Consider the following 20,970-nt stretch of genomic DNA (forward strand, 5'->3'; position numbering starts at 1 on the left):
GGCAGACACTCAACGACTAAGTCACCCAGGCACCCCCAAAATTTTTTTTAATTTTAAGTAGACTCCACACCCAACATGGGGCTTGAACTCACGACTCTTAAGAGTCGCATGCTCTAGGGGCGCCTGGGTGGCTCAGCTGGTTAAGCGGCTGCCTTCGGCTCAGGTCATGATCCCGGGGTCCTGGGATCTAGCCCCGCATTGGGCTCCCTGCTCCGTGGGGAGCCTGCTTCTCCCTCTCCCTCTGCCTGCCTCTCTGCTTACTTGTTCTCTCTCTCTCTGTCAAATAAATAAATAAAATCTTAAAAAAAAAAAAAAAAAAGAGTCGCATGCTCTATCGACTGAGCCAGCCAGGCACCTCAATAAATTTTTCTTTTGCTTTTTTTGTGCACATTGTACTACGGAATGATTTTTTTTTTAAAGATTTTATTTATTTGGGCGCCTGGGTGGCTCAGATGGTTAAGCGTCTGCCTTCAGCTCAGGTCATGATCCCAGGGTCCTGGGATCGAGTCCCGCATCGGGCTCCCTGCTCCTTGGGAGCCTGCTTCTCCCTCTGCTTCTCTCTCTCTCCCCCTCTGTCTCTCATGAATAAATAAAACCTTAAAAAAAAAAAAGATTTTATTTTTTCGATAGAGAGAGAGCAAGAGGGAACACAAGCAGGGGGGGTAGGAGAGGGAGAAGCAGGCTTCCCAAGGAGCAGGGAGTCGGATGCAGGGCTTGATCCCAGGACCCTGGGATCATGACCTGAGCTGAAGGCAGACGCTTAACGACTGAGTCACCCAGGCACCCCGGTACTACGGAATGATTTATAAATCTACTTTTGTTCAGACAGAAGTGTTTTTTTTTGTTCTCAAATGTTCTTTTCAAAGTCCTAGTACGAGGACCTGATATACAAGTTATTGAAATATTATTTTCAATATACCTTTAAATGACTTAAAAGAAAAACATTAACATGATAAATGTGACACTTAACTGCAAGGTTTGGCAGTGTAGGAAAATAACAATTTAAAAACTGACAAGAGGAAGATAACGTAGAATTTTTAGAAGAACGGTCTAGACATTTAAATCATATTTTTAACTGATTATTTGAAAACGATTAATGATATATAATAAAGGGAATTTTGAAGTTCTTTAAATCAACCAAAGCTGCAAATAATTAGCTTAAAGGAAGTTATGATTAGGAAATGCCTTGTAGGAAGAAAACTTTTCATTATTAGAAAATGAATGAATTGTAAACTCAAGGTATACAACTGTATAAATGTTCCCAGAGATGGTCTGTGTTCATTTCACTGGAGACGTTAAACAAGGAGATTCTTGTAAGGGAAATTTTTTTTTTCTTTTCCAGGCCATGAATAATTACTGATTAAACTTTTTCAGCAATTTAGAGCACACTGCAGGTGCACCAGATTTAATTGAAGAGGCACTGCATAAACCAAATGGAGATGAAACATAGTATGAACTCAGTGCTATTCCTGATTAGACACCCAAAACCTGAGTCTTACTTAGCTACTAACCCCACACTAAGATGATGTCTACTCTGATTTACAGGTTCTGAATCTCACTGGTCAGTATATGCAGAAATCTCTTTGATGGAACCACTGAACCATTTCAGATTTTTAAAAAATCCCCTGTGGCCTTTGTCATTCATGACCAATGGCCTTTGGAAGTTAAGGTCAACTGAACTGAACTACAAGAAAAGGCAGGTGCTATAGTCAAGGCTTGTACGGTGCTGGGATCCCTTTGAGTTACAACTTTCTTAAATGTCTAGGCCATTTTCATAAAAATTATTATGTTATCCTCCTCTCATCACTTTTTAAGCTGTTATTTTCCTAAACTGCCAAACCTTGCAGTTAAGTATCACATTCATCACGTTAATGTTTTCCTTTTAAGCATCCTGGGGAAGAAGGGGGCACATGAGAGACTAAAATGAGGATTAGAAGGGTGACTGCAGAGATCATCAGCTGGCAATGGTGCACGAGGATAAATGTGTTGGCCCCAGACGACCTCAGAGGGCAGCAGCAAGATAGCAAAAAACTGCGCTGACTCCCAGTAGCCACCTTCTTCTGGTCAAGCCACCAAGTGGGGCAAAATCAAAGAGGGATAGAAAACAAAAGGCCTTAGCAAAAAAAGGCACAAAAGTAAAACAAAATAAAACAAAAAGTTATGAGTCAAGAGATTACTTCACTGTTCCTTTGCAACAAAGAGGACAAAGCCAGAGTGAAAACTCCTGGTTCTTTGCAACAAGATGGGCAACACTTTATTTAGATCACCAAAAATAAGGTTTTACAGAAAGGGAACCATAACATTACACAACAAAGTATAGCTGTAAAATCTCAAACAAGAGAGGCAACACTTTATTTAGATTACCAAAAATAAGGTTTTGGAGAAAAGGAACTGTAACAAGCAAATGTGTGACTGCAAATTTTCTTTTGCCATCGATATCAATTCCCTCTAAAATATTTTGGGACTACTTTGTGATTTCCAAGCAAAACTAAAATTTGTTGGACAGACTCGCTGAGCCTCATCACAAGAATGAAAACAATTTGGAAAACAATTTTGCTTAATGCTAACAAATAACTAAAAAACGTGGTTATTGCTAACAAATTAATTCCAACAGCTACTGAAACAGCCTGACCTACACATGCTCTTATTAACGCTTCACTGTGAACACAGCTGTTCTTTTCCTGCTGTCACAGATGACATGAACAGTGGCAAGGGTCTCATGCTGGAGGCTGGTCAGGCACCTAGGAAATAAACCTTAACAGAAATAACTACAGTATGTAAGCAACTCAAACAAATGGGCCCACCTCTGCCAGAGCCCCCAAGGGTGGGTGTTGTGTCAGCTCTGAAAGAAGGTCCCCCATCTCCCTAGATCTTCAATGGGAACCTAGAGCACAGAGCTAGACAGAGAAGCTGTTCTTCTAGAACCATCAAAACTTCAATAAATCGCCCTGGGGTTCTTGGTGCTATAGTGTGCCTCACAGGCAGCAACATAGGCCGACTCTGGAAAGAAGTCATCATGATACTCTGCCAAAAACCTGGGAAAAGAAGAAAATGGCCCTGATGATCTTTACAGTGAGGACTCAACACAAGCAAGCAAAATTTTAACTTGCAACCATTTGAACATTTCACCTTTTTTTGGTATTCCAAAGGAAAAAAACTGAACATAATTTTGATTTCTAGGTATATCTGGCTTCTACATTAATTACTATTTCATTGGGATCCTTTCACTATCAAGTGTACAAAGAGAATAGAACCTAAACTCCACTAGGTGGCAGGCTTCATTATACAAACACTGTTAAAAAGAAAAACAAACTGGTTCTGACGAGTACTGCATTTTCCTGTTATAAAACCAATATTGGGGCGCCTGGGTAGTTCAGTCGGTTAAGCGTCTGCCTTCAGCTCAGGTCATGATTCCAGGGTCCTGGGATCGAGCCCTGCATTGGGCTCCCTGCTCAGCGGGGAGCCTGCTTCTCCCTCTGCCCTTCCCCCTGCTCATGCTTGTGCTCTCTCTCCAATAGATAAATAAAATCTTTTTTTTTTTAAAGCTATAAACTCAACCAATGTCACTTGAGAAATTCCCAATACTTTCTACAGGCTAAGCTAAACCAAAATTGAATAGTATAAATAGTAAAGAGTCTCTGGGTCCTAATTTGCCATTCCAAAAGGTGTTACAGTTCCAGCTTATAGTAGCAAAACTCATAAACAAGGCTGACTTATGTCTGATGATGAACGTTATAATGAGGGCAGTCATTCAAAAGTTCACATTATGCAGATGCTATCTTGCATCTGAAGTGTCAAAGATTTTGCCACAGTGGGGCTTAAACATTCTCACATGGGCCATATTAACCACAAAGCTAATTTAGTTTCATGTTTGTTTCTCCAGCCTCTTTCCACCTGTCCAAATTCCTAAAAATGTAAGGATAAACCCAATACCTTCTTTAGTAAAAACTGAGTCAAAATTCATTAGATAGTTAACTCCTTCTTCTTTGGACTCTGCCATTCTTAAGGTGATTATTGAGTCCACCGATTCTCTAATTGACGTTTTGGATACATTTTCAACATCAATTCCTATATTTGTAAATCTTTCTAAGTTAATTCTTAAAACCCTAATTTCTATTTTGTATTGGGCATACCTCAAAATCAGCAGGCTTTCCTATGCTATAACTTGCAGCCATTCTTCATATTTTATTGGCATTATTTGATTTTGGCCTACACAGTCTTTATGCCAAATAGAATTGTGTGTTTGAGGGGGAGGTTGGAAGGGAAGAGTATATTTTCCTAATTGTTTCTAATAACGTGTAATAAAGTTTCATTTCACTCACGGACGCTTTACTCAAAATGTCTACATAAAAATATCCTTTAAAAACTCCGAAAACCTATTTCTTTGCCTGGAATACTTTCCACACTGATAAATCCTACTTGTTTAGTTCTTGCAGGTTGAAGCCTGACTACAAGGAAGAGGTACCCCCTTACAGAAAAGGAAGAAGTAAGATCAGGCAGATAGATGAGCTGGGTAAGGCAGTGTGATGAGCAGCCTTGAACACCAACCAGAGGAACTGGTCAATAAACATCTGGGTGGGAGAGAGCTGGGCCCCAGGCACAAGGGAGTCTGGGGCCCACAGCATGGTGCAAGGAGTAGGGGGCAGAGCCTCAGGGCAAATGATCCTAAGATATAATGACTGGCTCTGTTGGATGAAGGAAACAATACCTTTCTCTGAGTTTACAAACTGTCAGCATGTACTGGTCATTTATCTTAACTCTAAACACAAAAATTCAACCTGTAAAAGCTAATATTTAGGTTAGTTTATGTATATGCAACAAAGAAAAGTCTAATATAAGGTACTTCTGAATAAAAAATTTAAACTAAATTATCAATCTCATCACTTCTACTGTAAAAAATTTTCTATTCACAGTTACCCAACTGGATTCTTCTAGTGACACAAAAAATTTTATCTCTACACAATAAATTACAGAAAAAGGAAACAGCCAAAAACCCCTGATGTGACAATTACAGAATCAATCATACTTAGCTAATAGTGTGACTATTTAAAATACCACAGAACTAGCTTCCACATCTATTATGGAGGAGTTCAGGAAAGTCATATATAAGGCAGCAGAGGTAACTTTTTACAAACAAATTTAAATACCTAAGAAAGAGATCAAAGTGCTTCAGTAAAGCCTTCAGATTCTTCTCAGAAAAGGACATCTTTCCAAGGATTTCTGGAAGTTTCACTGCATTAAAAATAAAACCGGAACCATTTACAATTGGCAGACTCTGGCAATGAGCAGGACACACTGAGGGTCCTTGTTTATCCTATTTAAACTGAAATTAACATCTACATTATCAAAAAAACCCAAAAACTCTTATTTAACACAGTACAGTGGTACAAATGGTATAAAGACAATTTTTATGAAATTTAAGATTCATTCAGTGCCTTTTTTTAAGAGGTCATTTTCAATGATTTTTCTTAGACCCTCAAAATTACCATGAGACGTACATAAACTAACAAGGATATTAAAACCAAAGTGGAGGGGTGCCTGGCTGGCTCAGTTGGAAAAGCATGTGACTTTTGATCTCAGGGTCATAAGTTCAAGCCCCACACTGGGTGTAGAGATTACTAAAAAAAAAAAAATAGATTAAAAAAAAACCCAAAGTGGAGGGGAAAGGGTGGGGGAAGGCAGAAGGAAGCAGGGACCAGGATTTCTTACCAAACAATCGTAGCAAGTGTTGTGCCCCATAAATGTAAGAGGGTGGAGGCAGCTGGTCACCTGGGGGGTAACTGTCGGGTACAAGTTTCCAGGAGAGGACCTGAGAAAAGATAACAACAAATCATTCAATTTCTGCTTAACACTGTTATCAAGAGATCTCAAAATTTGGAATCCCAGCAGAAATACACATGCTTTGAGGTTCTCATCTCAAACTGAGTGTCACATTTTCACTCCCAAGCTTCCTGTCCTTCTAGCAACTTAGGAGTTGCTTCACAGCTGGGCCAGAAAATGGGAGTAAACAGTAACAACAAACCAATGTGGAATTTTGAAAGCCACCCCTCTAACGTTCCCATGAAGCTCTTTAAGGGCATGATCTTTTTTTTTTTTTTTAAAGATTTTATTTATTTATTTGAGAGAGAGAGAATGAGAGATAGAGAGCATGAGAGGGAAGAGGGTCAGAGGGAGAAGCAGACTCCCTGCCGAGCAGGGAGCCCGATGCGGGACTCGATCCCGGGACTCCAGGATCATGACCTGAGCCGAAGGCAGTCGCTTAACCAACTGAGCCACCCAGGCACCCTAAGGGCATGATCTTGGCATATAGGAGAGTATAATGCATTATGTTGAAAAGGATCAAGCTACAAAATAACGAAGTTCAATATGACTTGGAAAAAATACACAATATAATGTGTATAATTATTATGTAAATACACAGAACTACCAAGAAGTATATACCAAAATGTTAAATGTCCATTTCTTATTGGTGAAATTATGATTTAGGCAGTTTGGGAGGATAAAGGTATGCATTTTCCATATTGATTATATATTAGCATATATCTGATAGTTTCCTACAATCTTTTCAAAACATTTTTGCCTTTTAAATCACGTGAGGATCCACCTTCCTTGGCAACATGGAGATACTTCTCATCCCTTAAAAGTTGTAACAATAAATTGCATGTAGAGGAAAAAATATGGCTCTATGTCAAAATAAAAACAAATTTATAAAAATAAAGTGTGGGGGCAGCTGGGTGGCTCAGTCAGTTAAGCGTTTGCCTTAGGCTCAGGTCATGATCCCAGGGTCCTGGGATCGAGCCCCACGTCAGGCTCCCTGCTCAGTGGGAAGCCTGCTTCTCTCTCTCCCACTCCCCTTGCTTGTGTTCCCTCTCTCGCTGTTTCTCTGGCAAATAAATAAAATCTTAAAAAAAAAAAGTGTGTGTGTAGGGGGAAGGGAGACTAAAGTAAGATTAAGGAAATATTTGATTTCCCAATTCTCAACAGCTATTACCTATAAATTAGCTTAACTGTTTTGGTCATTTTATACCTTTTCCTTTATAGGAAATCATTCTATGTTAGAGAATATAGTAGTAAAAAGTAACCCAAACATGTTGTGAGTAATATTACCATTGTTTTAAGATTCCCTAATTTCCTGATATAATTGATTCACTTTGGAAACTAATCTGAACCACTGAATCAAGCGAAAATAGACTTCAACCTTGGTAACCGCTTTCTTTTCCTTCTTTCTAAATTTCAGAACTGTGGGTGGATTTCAGGCTTTTGTTAAAGTCAGAGTTGTATTTAAAAGCTCTCTGATGAGCCTCCACAGAAATACTTCAGCAAATTATACGACTATTTTACTAAGATGCTGCCTTGCCTTTTGGGATCAGTCAAGTTTAATCTGGAAATATAGTAGGACCAAAGAAAATCCTCTATAAGACAAGGCAGAAGGATGCCAAAACCACCCCAGAAAAGCTGATGCACTCAATTTAACACAATGAAATTGGAGAAGCGAGCAAGTCTCACCACGGTTCTGTATGGCTCCATGCTGGAAGTCTGAGCTTCAGCCCTGGCCTCACCTACCCCACCCATCTGTGGTATAGATTACTGAAGGCAGGGATTTGGTTTCAGCATCTTTATTCCATGCCCAGCACCTCAGCCTGTGGTGCACACAACTGAAGCTTGGCAACTGTTTTGACAGTGATACTTGAAGTTAACATAGGGGAATCTGCAATAATTGGAACCATGACACACACAATGTTGCAAAAGCTGGTCATTTGGCTAGTTAGCAGGCCAGCCTACCTCACTTATTCAACTCTGCATTTCAATGCAGTATTATCACCTTCTATTTACCAAAGATAAATTTCATGGGGGAAAACAGGTTTCTAGCAGAGGGATTCTCAACTGGGGTATATAGACAACCACCTGTGAATCATAATGTGTGCATCCAGACCCTACCCTGATGCAGTAGGTCAGTGAACAGAGAGTCTCAGGTGATTTGGATGCAGAGCTTTTGTTAAAACACAGAGACAGAGGCACTCACAAAGGTGGGAATTCCCTAAGGTCTCCTGTTTGGTTTGAGAGTCACTGTGGAGAGCCTGTCTTACTAGAAATTCTCTCCTACTAGGGCTTGCAGCTGTACCTATAACCACTAGACGGTGGCCTGAGTGGGAATGGCCTTGCCTGATATTCATGTCCCTTTTAAAAGAAACAGGACTCCCCTTAATAACACGTGCAGGGCCTTGTCTGAAAAACAGGACCTTAGGGACTGCTGTAATAGGAATTTCCTAACTTTCCCTCATTGTCATTGTAAAACAAATTAAGTTTTCCAGCTTTTCTATCGGGGTCAGCCAACTAAGGCCTTCTGCCAAATCCAGCCCAACCCCCTTGTGCTGAAAATGATTGTTATATTTTTAAATGGTTAATAAAATCACATGAATAAATATTTCATGACGTGAAAATCATATGAAATTCAATTACTAGTGTGCATGAATAAATTTTGGGGGCACAGAGCCACACCCATTCATTTATGAGTAACTCTCATGCAACAGCAGAGTTGGATAATCTCAAAAGAGACTGTATAGTACGCAACCCTGAAAATATTTGTAATCTGACCCTTTACAGGAAAAGTTTGCCAACTCTCATCATTAAATGTTCTCTCTCCCTAGTAAAGCTAGCTCCCCTACGCACAGAAACAGGGAAATCCTACCTCCTAGGTGAGATTCATACAATATCCCAGTAGACCAAGACGTCTCCTGAACCTCCAAAACTCACTACCTACACATCAATTAACTAGCCCTAAAAACCGAGTTTTTTTTAAAGATTTTATTTATTTATTTGACAGAGAGAGCAAGCACAAACAGGAGGAGCGGCAGGAAGAGGGAGAGGGAGAAGCAGGCTCCCCGCTGAGCAGAAAGCCCCACTCTGGGCTCAATCCCAGGACCCTGGGACCATGACCCGAGCCGAAGGCAGACGCTTTACGACTGAGCCACCCAGGCACCCCAAAAACAGAATTTTTATTTATTTTAAAAGATTTTATTTATTTGACAGAGAGACAGAGAGAGCACAAGCAGGGGGAGCAGCAGAGGGAAAGGGAGCAGACTCCCCACTGAGCAGGGAGCCCGATGTGGGGCTCCATCCCAGGACCCTGGGATCATGACCTGAGCTGAAGGCAGACGCTCAACAGACTGAGCCACCGAGGCACCCCCAAAACAGAATTTTTAAAATGAAAAGTTTCCTCACTTGTAAAATGGAAACCTGGTGGCAAGGCTGTTCTAGAAAATCTGAGGTGATTTAGGTCAAGTTCCTGGCACAATGCTGACATATAGCACACCCTCAAAGAGATGGCTACTGGTACTACTATTAACAATGAATTTTGTATTTTTAAATAGTTGGGAAAACCCAAAAGAACCATATTTCATAACATGAAAATTATGATATTCAAATTTCAGTGTCCATAAATAAAGTTTTATTGGAACACAGTATGCCCATTCATTTACATAGTGTCTATGGATGCTTTTGGAATTGGGTAGTCTTGAAGGAGACTGTTTGGCCCACAAGGCTTAAAATATTTACTCTCTGGACCTCTGTAGAACAAGTGTGCATAAAATGCATAAAATGAAAATACTCATATTTCAAAACTTGTGCTTATTTAAAAGATGACCATAAACACAGGGCTGGAATTCTAGCGACTTTCTCATTTTAGAAAACAAAACCAATGTTAAACATCATCATATGAAGCATTTTGTTAATATCCACAGCAAGAGCAACAGTGTTTCTAAGGAAACCTGATTTTCGCTCACAGGGCTTAAGCACAATAGAAGGAAGGCCTCACTGGGGATGACCAGCAACAGTAACGCTTTACCTCATTTATTTCATTAGTTCTTCTGCCTTCAAAGCCAGCAAACACTGTACTCCCTTCCTTGCTAGGGGTCAGAGGAACTGGTGAGGATGATCTGCTATGCACAGGTGTCTCTTCAAAAGGAAAAGATGTTAATTATTCGCTTGTAAATCACAGAGCAACTGAATTAGACTGCCGGATGACTGTTACAGTAAAGAAATTATTAATCTTTAACAATCATATATGATATTTTCCTATCATAAAAGACAGTACCTGAATTATTTGGGGGGAAAAAAACAGGAAACAAGTACGGATATATGCTACAACATGATGAACCTTGAAAACATTATGCTAAGTGAAAGAAGCCACAGACAAAAGGTCACTTACTGTGTAATTCGACTGAAAGGAACTGATGCCTAGAAGAGGCAAAATCCATAGGGACAGGAAGTAACTAGTGGTTGCCTAGCAGGATAGATTAGGGCTGGGGGGAGGGAATGGGGAGCTACTGCTACCAGACCCAGGAGACACAGCTAAACCAGCCAAACATCCAACTGCAGAGCTGAAGGTGTGGTGACTCCTCTCTCTATGCCATAGGGAAAGTGCCTTGTGAGCCTTGGTTGGAGCCAAACTCCTCAGTGGATTTCCCACAGCTGAGTGGGTGAATCTGGGTGTGACTGTACATTCATCCCCATTCCTCTCCCAGCCTCTCTTGTTGGCTGGACTCCTGTCAGGAGAGCAGTGACTGGCACAGGCCACGCACAGAGTGAATGGCTTTCCCACACCTGAGAAGGACCTACTTTTTTCCAGGTGCAGGAACAGCTTTGGCATGCTGGCGGACGTGTCCTGTTGCCGGCGCTTGGGCTGAGGCGAGGCGCTGCTCTCAGACAGCCTGTCACAGTTGGCAGAGTGCCGTGTGGACCGCCTCAGAGACTGCAAGGCTTCTGGTTCAGCTTTGCGCCTTTTGGGGGTGGCTGGTTCACCTGTGGTGGGCTGACTCTCCGTGGACTGCGGTGTGGATGGATTCAACAAAGGTGGGCTTGGAGAGAGCTCCTCTTGGTTCCTACGGAAGAGGAGAGAACATCTCTATCTCTCTCTCTCTCTCTCTCTCTCTCTCTCTCTCTCTCTCTCTCTCACACACACACACACACACACACACACACACACACACACACACACACCTGGCCCACAGAATCTCTGCAAAACCTGGAGCAGTTCTTAAATGTCCTCCTTCAGACAGAACAGAAAACACTCTGGACTCCACTCCAGGAGAATTACAAACTTTTACTTTCGAATGTGGCGAAACAAGTGTTTTCTTAAAGAGTAACCAAACATACTTGATCATTTAAAATCCTCTTGATAACTCTGCAAGGCATGCTGGCATTAAAGATTGTGATGCCCCTTTTGTATTTGTCTTAGAGCAATAGTTCTCAACTGGGAGTCATTTTGCCCTACCAGGGACAGTGGCACTTATCTGGAGACCGTGCTGTTTTGCTTGTCACAACTGGCAAAGTGCTACTGGCATCTAGCGGGTAGAGGCCAGGGCTACTGCCCAACAACCTACAATGCCCAGGACCCTCCACCACAAAGAATGATCTCGTCAAGAGAATAGGATTACTATGGTAGCTACACGTGTGGTGAGCAGCATAGCATAACATAGAGAATGCAATCACTGTGTTCTGCATCTGAAGGTAATGTAACATTGTGTCAACTATACTTCAATAAAAGTTTACTTTTTTAATAAACAGAGTAAGAATACCATGCTATCTCACCACATCGTAACTACTCACAAGACTAGAAAGAAAAGCCACACACATCCGCCAAGCTTTGTGGAACACACAGTCCACCCTGGACACTGGCAATCTTAAGATTTGGAGTAGGGCATGGGGAACATCAACACAGGTCCCCAGTGAGTTGCACATGCCTCTCACATAGGGTGAAACCAATGGGAGAGGAAGGCAGGCAGGCTAAGAGATGATCATGAGGCAGACAGAGAACCAGGAGCAAGGAGCCATGAAGGGAAGGGAGAAGGGGATGGTGGGGAAAGACAGCCAAAGCAGAGCATGGCGTGTGACAAGTGGGAAGTTGTTAGTACCCTGTCTTGGGGAGCAGAGTTAGCAGGGGCAGTTGGTAGACAAAGGCAGAGCATAAAGTAGGCAAGAGCAGAAGAAGTGGAAATCATGAGAACAGGCCATTCTCAGGAAGAGAGGCATAGGAAGATAGGGAAGCAGCTTATACAGGTGAAGGTACAGACTTCAGGTTGGGAATTTCTGCCCCCCACTCCCCTAACCAAACAATAGAGATTTAGGCATGCTTGGTGACCGAGGAAAGAAAGTAGTGACACAGCAGAGCAGGAAAGGAACTAATCTTTAGTTAAAGGCAAAAGGTTGCCAGCCCTTTGTGAACTTTCTCCTTTAATAACTACCCAAGGAGGCAGCTGTTCTTTCCATTGTGCAGAGGCAAAAGGAAGAGCCTCAGAAGGCATCTCCTCAAGTCACATAGCCAGTAAGTGAAGGAGCTAAATTCAAACCCACATCTTCTGCCCTTCTCAGCCTGTGCCTTCTTCATTCCATTTGTCTTTGGAAAGACAGGTTAGCTGCTCAAAATCAAACCAAGTTCTCACACTGGAATCTTCACTTGATAAAATATTTTAGAGCCATTTGAAAGTGAATGACGACTTAGCTTCCCCAGGAAAAAACTCCACTCTTCAATCTCCTCCTCCAAATCTGTTGGCCCCACAGCATTAGATGGAAATCTTCAAAGACAGAGTCAACTATTCGGTTGCTGACATCTGATAGTCAAACTGCAGACTCTCTAACTTACCTGTTAGTGTTTGTGGCACTTTCCTTAATTGGAAGAAAAAACTTGGATGAAGTCACCTTTTTATACTGAACTTGTTCATATGGATAGAGTAAAACCAGTGGGAGTGTGTAATCAAAGGTTATTCTTAATCCATCCACCATCTCCTTACAAAGGTCAACACTAGGAGAGTAAGAAGAGATCAGAGATGCAGTAAATATTTTCCAAAACGTCATAATGAAGTTGCATGTTTTTAATAAGGCAGAGCTTTAAACTTAAATGCTATATATTATACCCACACTTATAGAGAATACAATGAGTTTGTAGACGCTGCCAACAAATTAAATGGAAACATTGATCTATAATATAAAGTGAAAAAAATACACCAGTAGTTTTAACTTACTGCACTGAACACAAGGAGCCCGAGCAGCCTGTGCTGCAGAAGGTGGACAGGCCCCAATTACTGGGAGCTGAAGGGGGTAGACCTGATGAACTAATCCTAATACTTGTTTCAAATCAAACAATCTGCCTGTCTGACTCTAATCCAGCTGGGTCACATGCACAAGGCAGGCTATGAACACGATTACCCTGCCCGAATAAAAACCTATTTGTAAATAAGCTTTGATAAAATTTTCTTTGCCCATTCTGGTGCTTAAGGACAAAGAGTTATCTCCCTATATTATATCACTGAAAAAGACTGGTCTTGGTGTTGAGGCAGCACATACTCAATATATCCAGACCAGATACCTAAATAGTTATTGAGCATTTCGAAAAAGGGACAATATTTTGGTATTAAATTTGTTATTAAATGAATTAATAAGTTGAGTGATATATTAAATGAACTCCACAAATTTCAGAAATAGTGTCACCTGTTCTAAATGGAAGTCACTTCTCTAATACACAAAGAGAGAGCCACTGAGGCATCAATTCCCCCCTCCCTCACTACTCACTTCTTTTCTGCTGGGATATAATGCACATTCATATTGGCATGTGGCATAGCATGATGGTGACGAGGCCTCTCATTGGCTGAAAAGGCTGCATTGATAGCAAAATGCTTCACGTAGGATTCCAAAATAGTTATGATGTTGGTCTGGCATGGAAGTTTCACTAACTGTTAATAAAAAAACAGACATCTGATGCATGCATCTCATTGTATAAACCATATATTCCTAGAAACAGTGCTCTTGTCTATATAAATTTAACTCAAAAATAAAGCCAATTCTGTTTGAGAATCTTTTTTTTTTTTTAAAGATTTTATTTATTTATTTGAGAGAGAGAATGAGAGACAGACAGCACGAGAGGGAGGAGGGTGAGAAGGAGAAGCAGACTCTCTGCTGAGCAGGGAGCCGATGTGGGACTCCAGGATCATGACCTGAGCTGAAGGCAGTCGCTTAACCAACTGAGCCACCCAGGCACCCCTGTTTGAGAACCTTTTAAATAAATATGCCTTGAAGCTCTATGACTGCTTCTACTAATCATCACCCATGAAGACTACAGTATAAATTTAAAAAAATAAATGTAAGCAGTGATTCACATCTTAATGATCAATTACAGCCACCTGGGGAGACTATGGCCACAGTCAGCCTCCATGACAGCTCAATTATGTCTTAACCTCTCTTTAAAATATTTGAGATAGCGTCCATGTGCGTATGTAAGGTGGGAGCGGCAGAAGGAACGGAGGGAGAGGGAGTGAGAGAATCCAAAGCAGACTCCCCACTGAGTGCAGAACCTGATGTGGGTCTTGATCTCACGACCCCAAGATCAAGACCTGAGCTAAAACCCAAAAGTAGGACGCTTAACTGACTGAGCCACCCAGGTGCCCCGTGTCTTAACCACCTCAATGAAGTCCAGGTATAAAGAGTTTGACAAAGCTCCCTAGAGGATTCTAATGGACAGCCAACGCTGGGAAAGACTGTGCATGCCTTAATTCAATCAGCAGCAGAGCAGTACTGTCAGAGAACTTTAAAAACCTAACTCAGCACAAAACTTAAAATATGAATTTCATTCTTATAAGGTTCGTAATTGTTTGAGTCTGTGATTGTAAAATACGGCTAAATGAAAGCTCTATTACAAATCCATGTTTTATGTATTCTGCCTGCATACCCGTTTCCTCCTGTTGATATAGTAACAATCATCCTCAAGCTTCTTTTTCAGAACTTCAGGAATTTCTATAGTTATTGTTCTTTCTTCCATTTCCCTTTTTGTGTGCAGCTCCGGTTCTTCCTTCTGCAATATCACAATTTCATTTTTAACTACTCATAACAGTGAGAGAGTCTATAGCCAAAGGAAGACTAACACAGGAGAGCCTACTATGAAACAAACCCGGTTAATCCTCAACATTCATACCAGAATGCCACATGTCCTAGAGAGAAGTACATTAAAGGCCAAAAGTTAATGTGTTTTAGGGCACTAACCTATGTTACCAATGCTAATTTTGTTTCTCCCCCTTTTAAGTTTGCCAGTGATACTTATGTTAACTTCGAAGGCAGGCAGAAGATGCCAAAGTCTGATACACAAGATTTAAAAACTAATCACCATTATAAAAATAAAGTTCATGGCCTCAATGGAAAGAAATAGGTAACTATGATTTGTGAAACTATGATAGGTAAAAAGAGCTACCAAGAGGTTCATACAGTGACTATAAATATAAATAAGGATTATTTTCCCTTAAAGATCAAGTGCAACTTTACAATATCTACTTAAAACAATGCATTTTTACAAAATGATCTGCAACTGAAGAATTTTATCACATAATTTTACCACTAAATACATGCCAAAGACAGCATTTTTACAATAGAAACTTTATACCACTTCCGTCTTTTCTTCAATATCACTTTCTTCACTTATTTCTTCATCCTTTTCTTCACTACTGTCATCAGAGGAACTGCTTATTGCTAGGGAAAACAAAAACTATCAGGCAAATTGGCATCATATACTTCCCTAACCTTTACAATTATAATTCTTAAGGTGGAGCGTGTGTTCTACTATTGGCAATAATTAACTGTAGTCCTGTATATATTTTAAATGCTGAACACAAATGCTGTACCTTTCAGAATAAAAATTTATTTTGATAAATATAATACCAATTTCAATGAAGGCAAAACCCACACAAGTTAATGATCTGAAAGTGTTCAGTCACCTAGGATTCTACGGTTCTCTGTTGTATTCATAACGGGCCAAGGCTCAGGAATTGCCAAGAAGAAAACGTGAGGGATTAGTACAAATAAAGACACTGGCTGCAAAGGCAGTGGTCATGCGCAAGACTGATGAGATATTATGGACTAACCGACTGCTACTTTAATTGTTAAAAACAAAAGGGGCACATGTTATATGTAATGAGATTAAAATGTTTCCTTGTCTGTAATTGCAATGACTCCTACCCTCAATCCTGTGGTATAAAAGGACTACATAAAAGTTCTTTTAGCCAGAGAAAATGAAGTCAAGCCACTCACAGTTTTCATCATTTTCATCTTTTTCTTCAACAGGGAGGCTTTTTAAGACAGAGTCAACACCAGGCAACCTGCAACGCTTCTTCTTTCTTCCTGTGCTTCTCCTGAAAGAAAATAAACGCAACTGAAATAAATTTTGATGCTGACTGATATGGGTCTTGAAGTACAAACAAGATATAACCACGGTTGGGGCGCCTGGGTGGCTCAGTTGGTTAAACAACTGCCTTCGGCTCAGGTCATGATCCTGGAGTCCCGGGATCGAGTCCCACATCGGGCTCCCTGCTCAGCAGGGAGTCTGTTTCTCCCTCTGACCCTCCTCCCTCTCGTGCTCTCTATCTCTCATTCTCTCTCTCTCAATTAAATAAATAAAATCTTTAAAAGAAAAAAAAGATAAAACCACGGTGATTCTCTAAGGACCTAAAAATCATTAAATCCTAGAACATAAATGTTAATCTCCACTTCAGAAGCTTAAACAGTAACCACACTGAAAACACAGCATTTAGAATACAAGAGCAATTCTTCACGAACACACTTTAAATACATATGGTTATTAATGAGCCATGTTTGTCATATTTTTACTTTTATATTTTAAAAGTTCTAAACACTAAAAGAAAACACACTGAATAACATTTATGTCATGATTTTTGTATTCTTACAGGCGAGCTACAGCTTTTCTTGCCAATTTACGCTGTAATCTCCGATTTTCATCGGTGTCACGAAGGACATGATCTTCAGCTGCCCATCTATCCCAGCTAATCAAACAAAAAAAGGAAAAGCATGTAAAATTCAGTGTTTTAGTTTGATACAAAACAACTGCTAAAAGCACCTCACAGAAACAGAAGTGTCCCAGAAGTACTTGTTTTAGAAAACTACTTAAACATTTTAAAATCACAAAAAGATGCAAATAAACTGAAAAAGGAACTCACGCAGACACAGAAACAACTAGGGTTTCTGGAATTACCCAGAGAGAATCCAAATATAATTGACTTAAAGTAATCATTCTAAAGAATAAGCAAGGTTTGATAAAAAAGCAGAAACAGGAAGTGAAGCTTTTCTACAAGTGTTTCTAAAACTTAAATAAGTTTGCAATGTTCTTGTGCTGCAAAGATGATCAATTTTCAATCCTGTTTAACAAGTACACTCACCTTCTGTTCCAACCATTAAAATGGATCAGATATTCTGGGATCTTTCTGCCTTTTTCGTCTTTCCCAACAATAACATCGACAATCTGAAACCAGGAAATATTGTCCGCAAATGACACAACATACAGAATACTGGAAGCTAGATCAGGAACACTAGATCATAGATCTCTTTTTAAAAGAAAAGAAAGCATTCTCTCCTTTTTTAGACTGAAAGCTGGGTTGAAACATTTTTCCTTTCAATTCCATTTTTTTTCCTGAGTGGATGCCTCAAAATAGGAAACATCCCTCCAACCGCCCCGCGATTGGACTCTGATACTGAGACTGGGTTCAGCTTCTTTGAAGCCATTGGCCGACCGATTTGTCACTAACTAAAGAGTCCAGGCCAGACAAGAGAGCTGCAGCCCCGAGACCTCTGGGAGTTGTAGTCTCCCCTGCTCAGCCGCATCCAAGGCCAGGACGGCTGGCTGATTATGCCATCCCTCCCGGAGGGGTCCCTAGAGGGAACATCTGGGGCAAATAATGAGGCGTGTTACCCCTAGGGAAGCTCAAGGCGGGGCGGGAGGTTGGACAGCAAACAGCCAGAGGCTGCGGGGGCGGAGCCCGAAAACAACACGCAAAGCCTAGAGGCCTTGGGAAGTCCCCTTAAGGCCAGAGTCGCCCAGAAGCACCTGGGGCCCGAGGCCAGCCCCCAACCCCGGACTGCGGTGCCCATGCCCACTCGTAATCCAGGCCCCAGGAGCTGCAGTTGTGGTTCGGTTCCCCCTACCTTCCCCCAGTCCCCGAAACTTAGACGGGCACAGGGCGCGACTCGGGGACTGAAAACCTAAATGCTGCAAGACACCAAGGGACGAAAGCTACCGGGTCAACACTGCCCTCGGGTGGGGAGTCGCGGCCTAGAGGAGGGGTCGGGCCCAGACACGATTGGTCCTCCCACGTAAAGACGTCGCGAGTCGACGGCCAGTGCTATGGCGCTACTACAGCTTAGGACCTGGCTCGGTCAGTCAGGGCGTCGCACGGGAGCCCAGGTAACGATGGGCCGCGCAGAATGCTGAGAGATTTAACAAGAAGGTGAAGGCCGCCGGCAAGCGACCTCCTCGACGCGCAGCCCTCGCTGGCGTCGCGTGCGCAAACCGACGTCGCGGCCCCAACCTCGCGACACTGCACGCGCGAGGTTTCCGATGGCGCGTGCGCAGCCCAGCGCCGGGAGGAAGCGGAAGCGTCCGGGCCCCGACTCCCCCGCGCGGCGCCCCGAGAGCGCCCCCTGCTGCACGCACGGCGCCGCGCAAGCCGAGGAGGCGCCGGCATGGATCGCCGGGCCCCGCCACTTCCCCTGCTCCGCGCGGCCGTCCGCACCCGCATCCGCCACCCGTCCCGGGGTCCCCGGCCCGCGCCTCCTCCCTGTCCCTCCGCGGCGGCACCTTGGCATCGTACAGCACTCGCGCCTTGGTGGGGTCAGGCTCGAAGCACAGCACTTTCTCCCCTGAGTGGAATTTAAATTTCATGCCCTCGCTCGCGCTCATTTGCTCATCGTGGCGGAGGGCGAGGCTCCGGGGCGGGCGGAGCGCGCGCGGTGGGGGAGGGGGGTGGGGGCGGGGAGGTGGCGCGCAGCGGCGGGGGTGGGGGGAGGGAGCGGGGAATGGCGGAGGCTGCGGCCGCCCCGCCCTCAGTCCCGCCTCGGCCCGCCCCGCGCCGTGGCCGGACCTGGGAGCCGCGGGGCGCGCGCGCTCCCGGCGGAGCGCGTCTCCGCGAGTCCCCTTGGGCTCGGGAAAGACTGCGGCCGGGAACGCTACCCGTGGCCGTGGTCTTCCGGCAGAACGGCCCCTCCCGCGCTCGTGGGAAAGGTGGCCGCCGCGGGCTGGGCCCGCGGGGTCATCGGGCCGGGTGCGCGCTCTCCGGCCCCGGGGTGGGAGGCGCCCAGGAGAGAGTCTGTCTGGGGTGGGCGCTGGCGGCGGGGAGGCCAGCCGGCGGCCGCCCTCCAGCAGCCACTGGCCCCGCCGCGTGGGCCATCCTAGCAGAGCTGCGCGCCGCCGAGTGTGGCTCCGCGAGGAGGACGTCGGGCTGGAGTCGGGTCTAGATGGGCGAAGGGTGGGTGAGGGAGTGAAGAAAGCCCTGGGGCATACCTGGGCTGGGACTAGCAGGTGGCAGGCCTGGAGCCCTCCAGTGACAGCGGGTGAGCATTGGAAATGAGGCTGAGAGGTCCTTAACCAGGTCGTTAACATCTTAAGTCTCAGCATGGTTTTTCAACCCCCAGCACTCAAGAGTTCTCCCTCAAGATCTGTTGCAACACGTTGAAAATTCCCCAAAGGGGGAAAGTACTGTGAAGTTGGTTCTAGAAGGTACCTGCACCAACGAGGTGAGGTGCTCAGGAGATCTTGATGAACAAATGATAAGTGCTGGGAGACTCTTGAAAGGCAAACCTCCAGACACAGGAAAGAAGGTGCCGAATTTTTTGCTTTCTTTTGAGGGATGGAAAGTGTTTAGGTAGTGAGTGTAGTTAACACCGGATTAAGACCGGCCTAGAGACCATCTCTGAGGCTCTGAGGTCGTGGTCTATTCCTGCATCCAGAAATTTGCCCTTGCCCTCCCCTTCACTGGGTTTCTTGGTATATACATCCTTTACATTTCAGCTTGGACACTGCCAAGAGAAAAACCCTCAGGCTTCCCTACATGAATCACATACCCATCCAATATTCCCTCCCGGCCTTCTATTTATCTGTTTCATGCATTTACTGTATCCTGCAGTAGAATGGGCTGTTCGTTTCCAAAATGCTCTCCATAAGATGCTCAGTTCCTTGAAGTTGGGAGGGCAGAGCTGCGGGGAGTCTCATCCAGTTCATTAGGGCATATTCCTGGCACACAATAAATGTTTAGTGAATGAATGAACAGATTACAGATTTATGAAATAGAACCCCCAAAATTCGGTGACCAATTGGACTTGACGGGGGAAAAGGAAGGAGGAATCTTGAGAGGCATCCAGATTTTCTGGCATAATGAGTTGGGTGAGTGATAGATCCACTGGTCAAAATAAGGGCCATGAGAGGGACAGGTTGGGGGAAGATGGGCAGATAGTGAGCTGTGTCTATAATAATACAGTGGTGAAACCAGAACTGGAGCTGTGATCCTTCTTCAGGTTGTGGTTTATCAGGAATGAGCTCTTGGTGGTGATGTTCCCCATAAATAGTAGGGGGAGCTCTAGGGCACAAGTAATTGCCTGCCATGGCTAAACCACATCTGAATATTAGCATTTTTATTTTTCTTGTTGGAGAATGGAGATTTCCTTTCCAGACTCTAACCTTGCAGGGCAAGACTTCAGATGCTTTCCTTTGTTTCTCTCCATTTCCACCCCTTCTTATGTCCTTGAGCAACACCTTTTCCTCTGTTCCCCCTCAACAGTCCAAGAATGCAAAAGCCTCCAGTGACAGTACCCCTTGTCGGCCTCCTCTAGATTAGGAACCACTAGAGAGGTCTCCGTCTTTAATGTGGGTGGAGCATCCTTTTCCCTCTTACGTGCAAAGGTAGAGAACATGGAGGAGTCTATGATCCAGTGCCACACTTATCACTTCTAGTTTATGACCTTGGGCAAGTGATTAGTCTCTGTGATGCAGTTTCCTTACATTTAAAGATAAGAGTGGCTCCTACTGGGGCGCCTGGGTGGCTCAGTTGGTTAAGCGACTGCCTTAGGCTCAGGTCATGATCCCAGGGTCCTGGGATCGAGCCCCGCATCGAGCCCCGCATCGGGCTCCCTGCTCGGCAGGAAGCCTGC

The 20,970-nt window shown here is 43.5% G+C and overlaps 1 protein-coding gene across 2 annotated transcripts; it reads right to left on the reverse strand.

Annotated features, from left to right (window-relative positions):
• Positions 1 to 2,228: 2,228 nt before the first annotated feature.
• Positions 2,229 to 18,780, reverse strand: MSL3 (MSL complex subunit 3). Of its 2 annotated transcripts, XM_025857677.2 has the most exons (13): positions 18,626 to 18,780; positions 17,211 to 17,293; positions 16,722 to 16,817; positions 16,069 to 16,169; positions 15,425 to 15,510; positions 14,720 to 14,842; positions 13,567 to 13,727; positions 12,641 to 12,799; positions 10,618 to 10,880; positions 9,845 to 9,954; positions 5,710 to 5,809; positions 5,148 to 5,232; positions 2,229 to 3,035 (listed from the first exon to the last, which is right to left on the reverse strand). In XM_025857677.2, exons 1-13 carry the CDS (start codon positions 18,725 to 18,727, stop codon positions 2,936 to 2,938), a joined length of 1,569 nt encoding a protein of 522 aa, XP_025713462.1. In that variant the 5' UTR covers positions 18,728 to 18,780; the 3' UTR covers positions 2,229 to 2,935. The 2 variants fall into 2 exon arrangements, with proteins under 2 accessions (XP_025713462.1, XP_073758197.1); XM_073902096.1 differs by lacking the exon at positions 16,722 to 16,817.
• Between the last annotated feature and the right edge of the window lie 2,190 nt (positions 18,781 to 20,970).

This window comes from Callorhinus ursinus, unplaced genomic scaffold (genome assembly GCF_003265705.2).
Source record: "Callorhinus ursinus isolate GAN/ISIS: 27379988/994484 unplaced genomic scaffold, GSC_fseal_2.0 scaffold16, whole genome shotgun sequence".
In the NCBI taxonomy this organism is placed as follows: domain Eukaryota; kingdom Metazoa; phylum Chordata; class Mammalia; order Carnivora; family Otariidae; genus Callorhinus; species Callorhinus ursinus.

What these genes read in the sequence shown, in the direction of transcription:
- MSL3 (XM_025857677.2), bottom strand. Translation starts at nt 18,727, where the DNA reads ATGAGCGCGAGCGAGGGCATGAAATTTAAATTCCACTCAGGGGAGAAA. An exon ending in AGAAAAGCTGTAGCTCGCCT is followed by an intron (nt 16,170 to 16,721) that starts GTAAGAATACAA and finishes ATTTTCTTTCAG; the next exon opens with GAGAAGCACAGGAAGAAAGA. An exon ending in ATATCAACAGGAGGAAACGG is followed by an intron (nt 13,728 to 14,719) that starts GTATGCAGGCAG and finishes TTTTATTAACAG; the next exon opens with TTAGTGAAACTTCCATGCCA.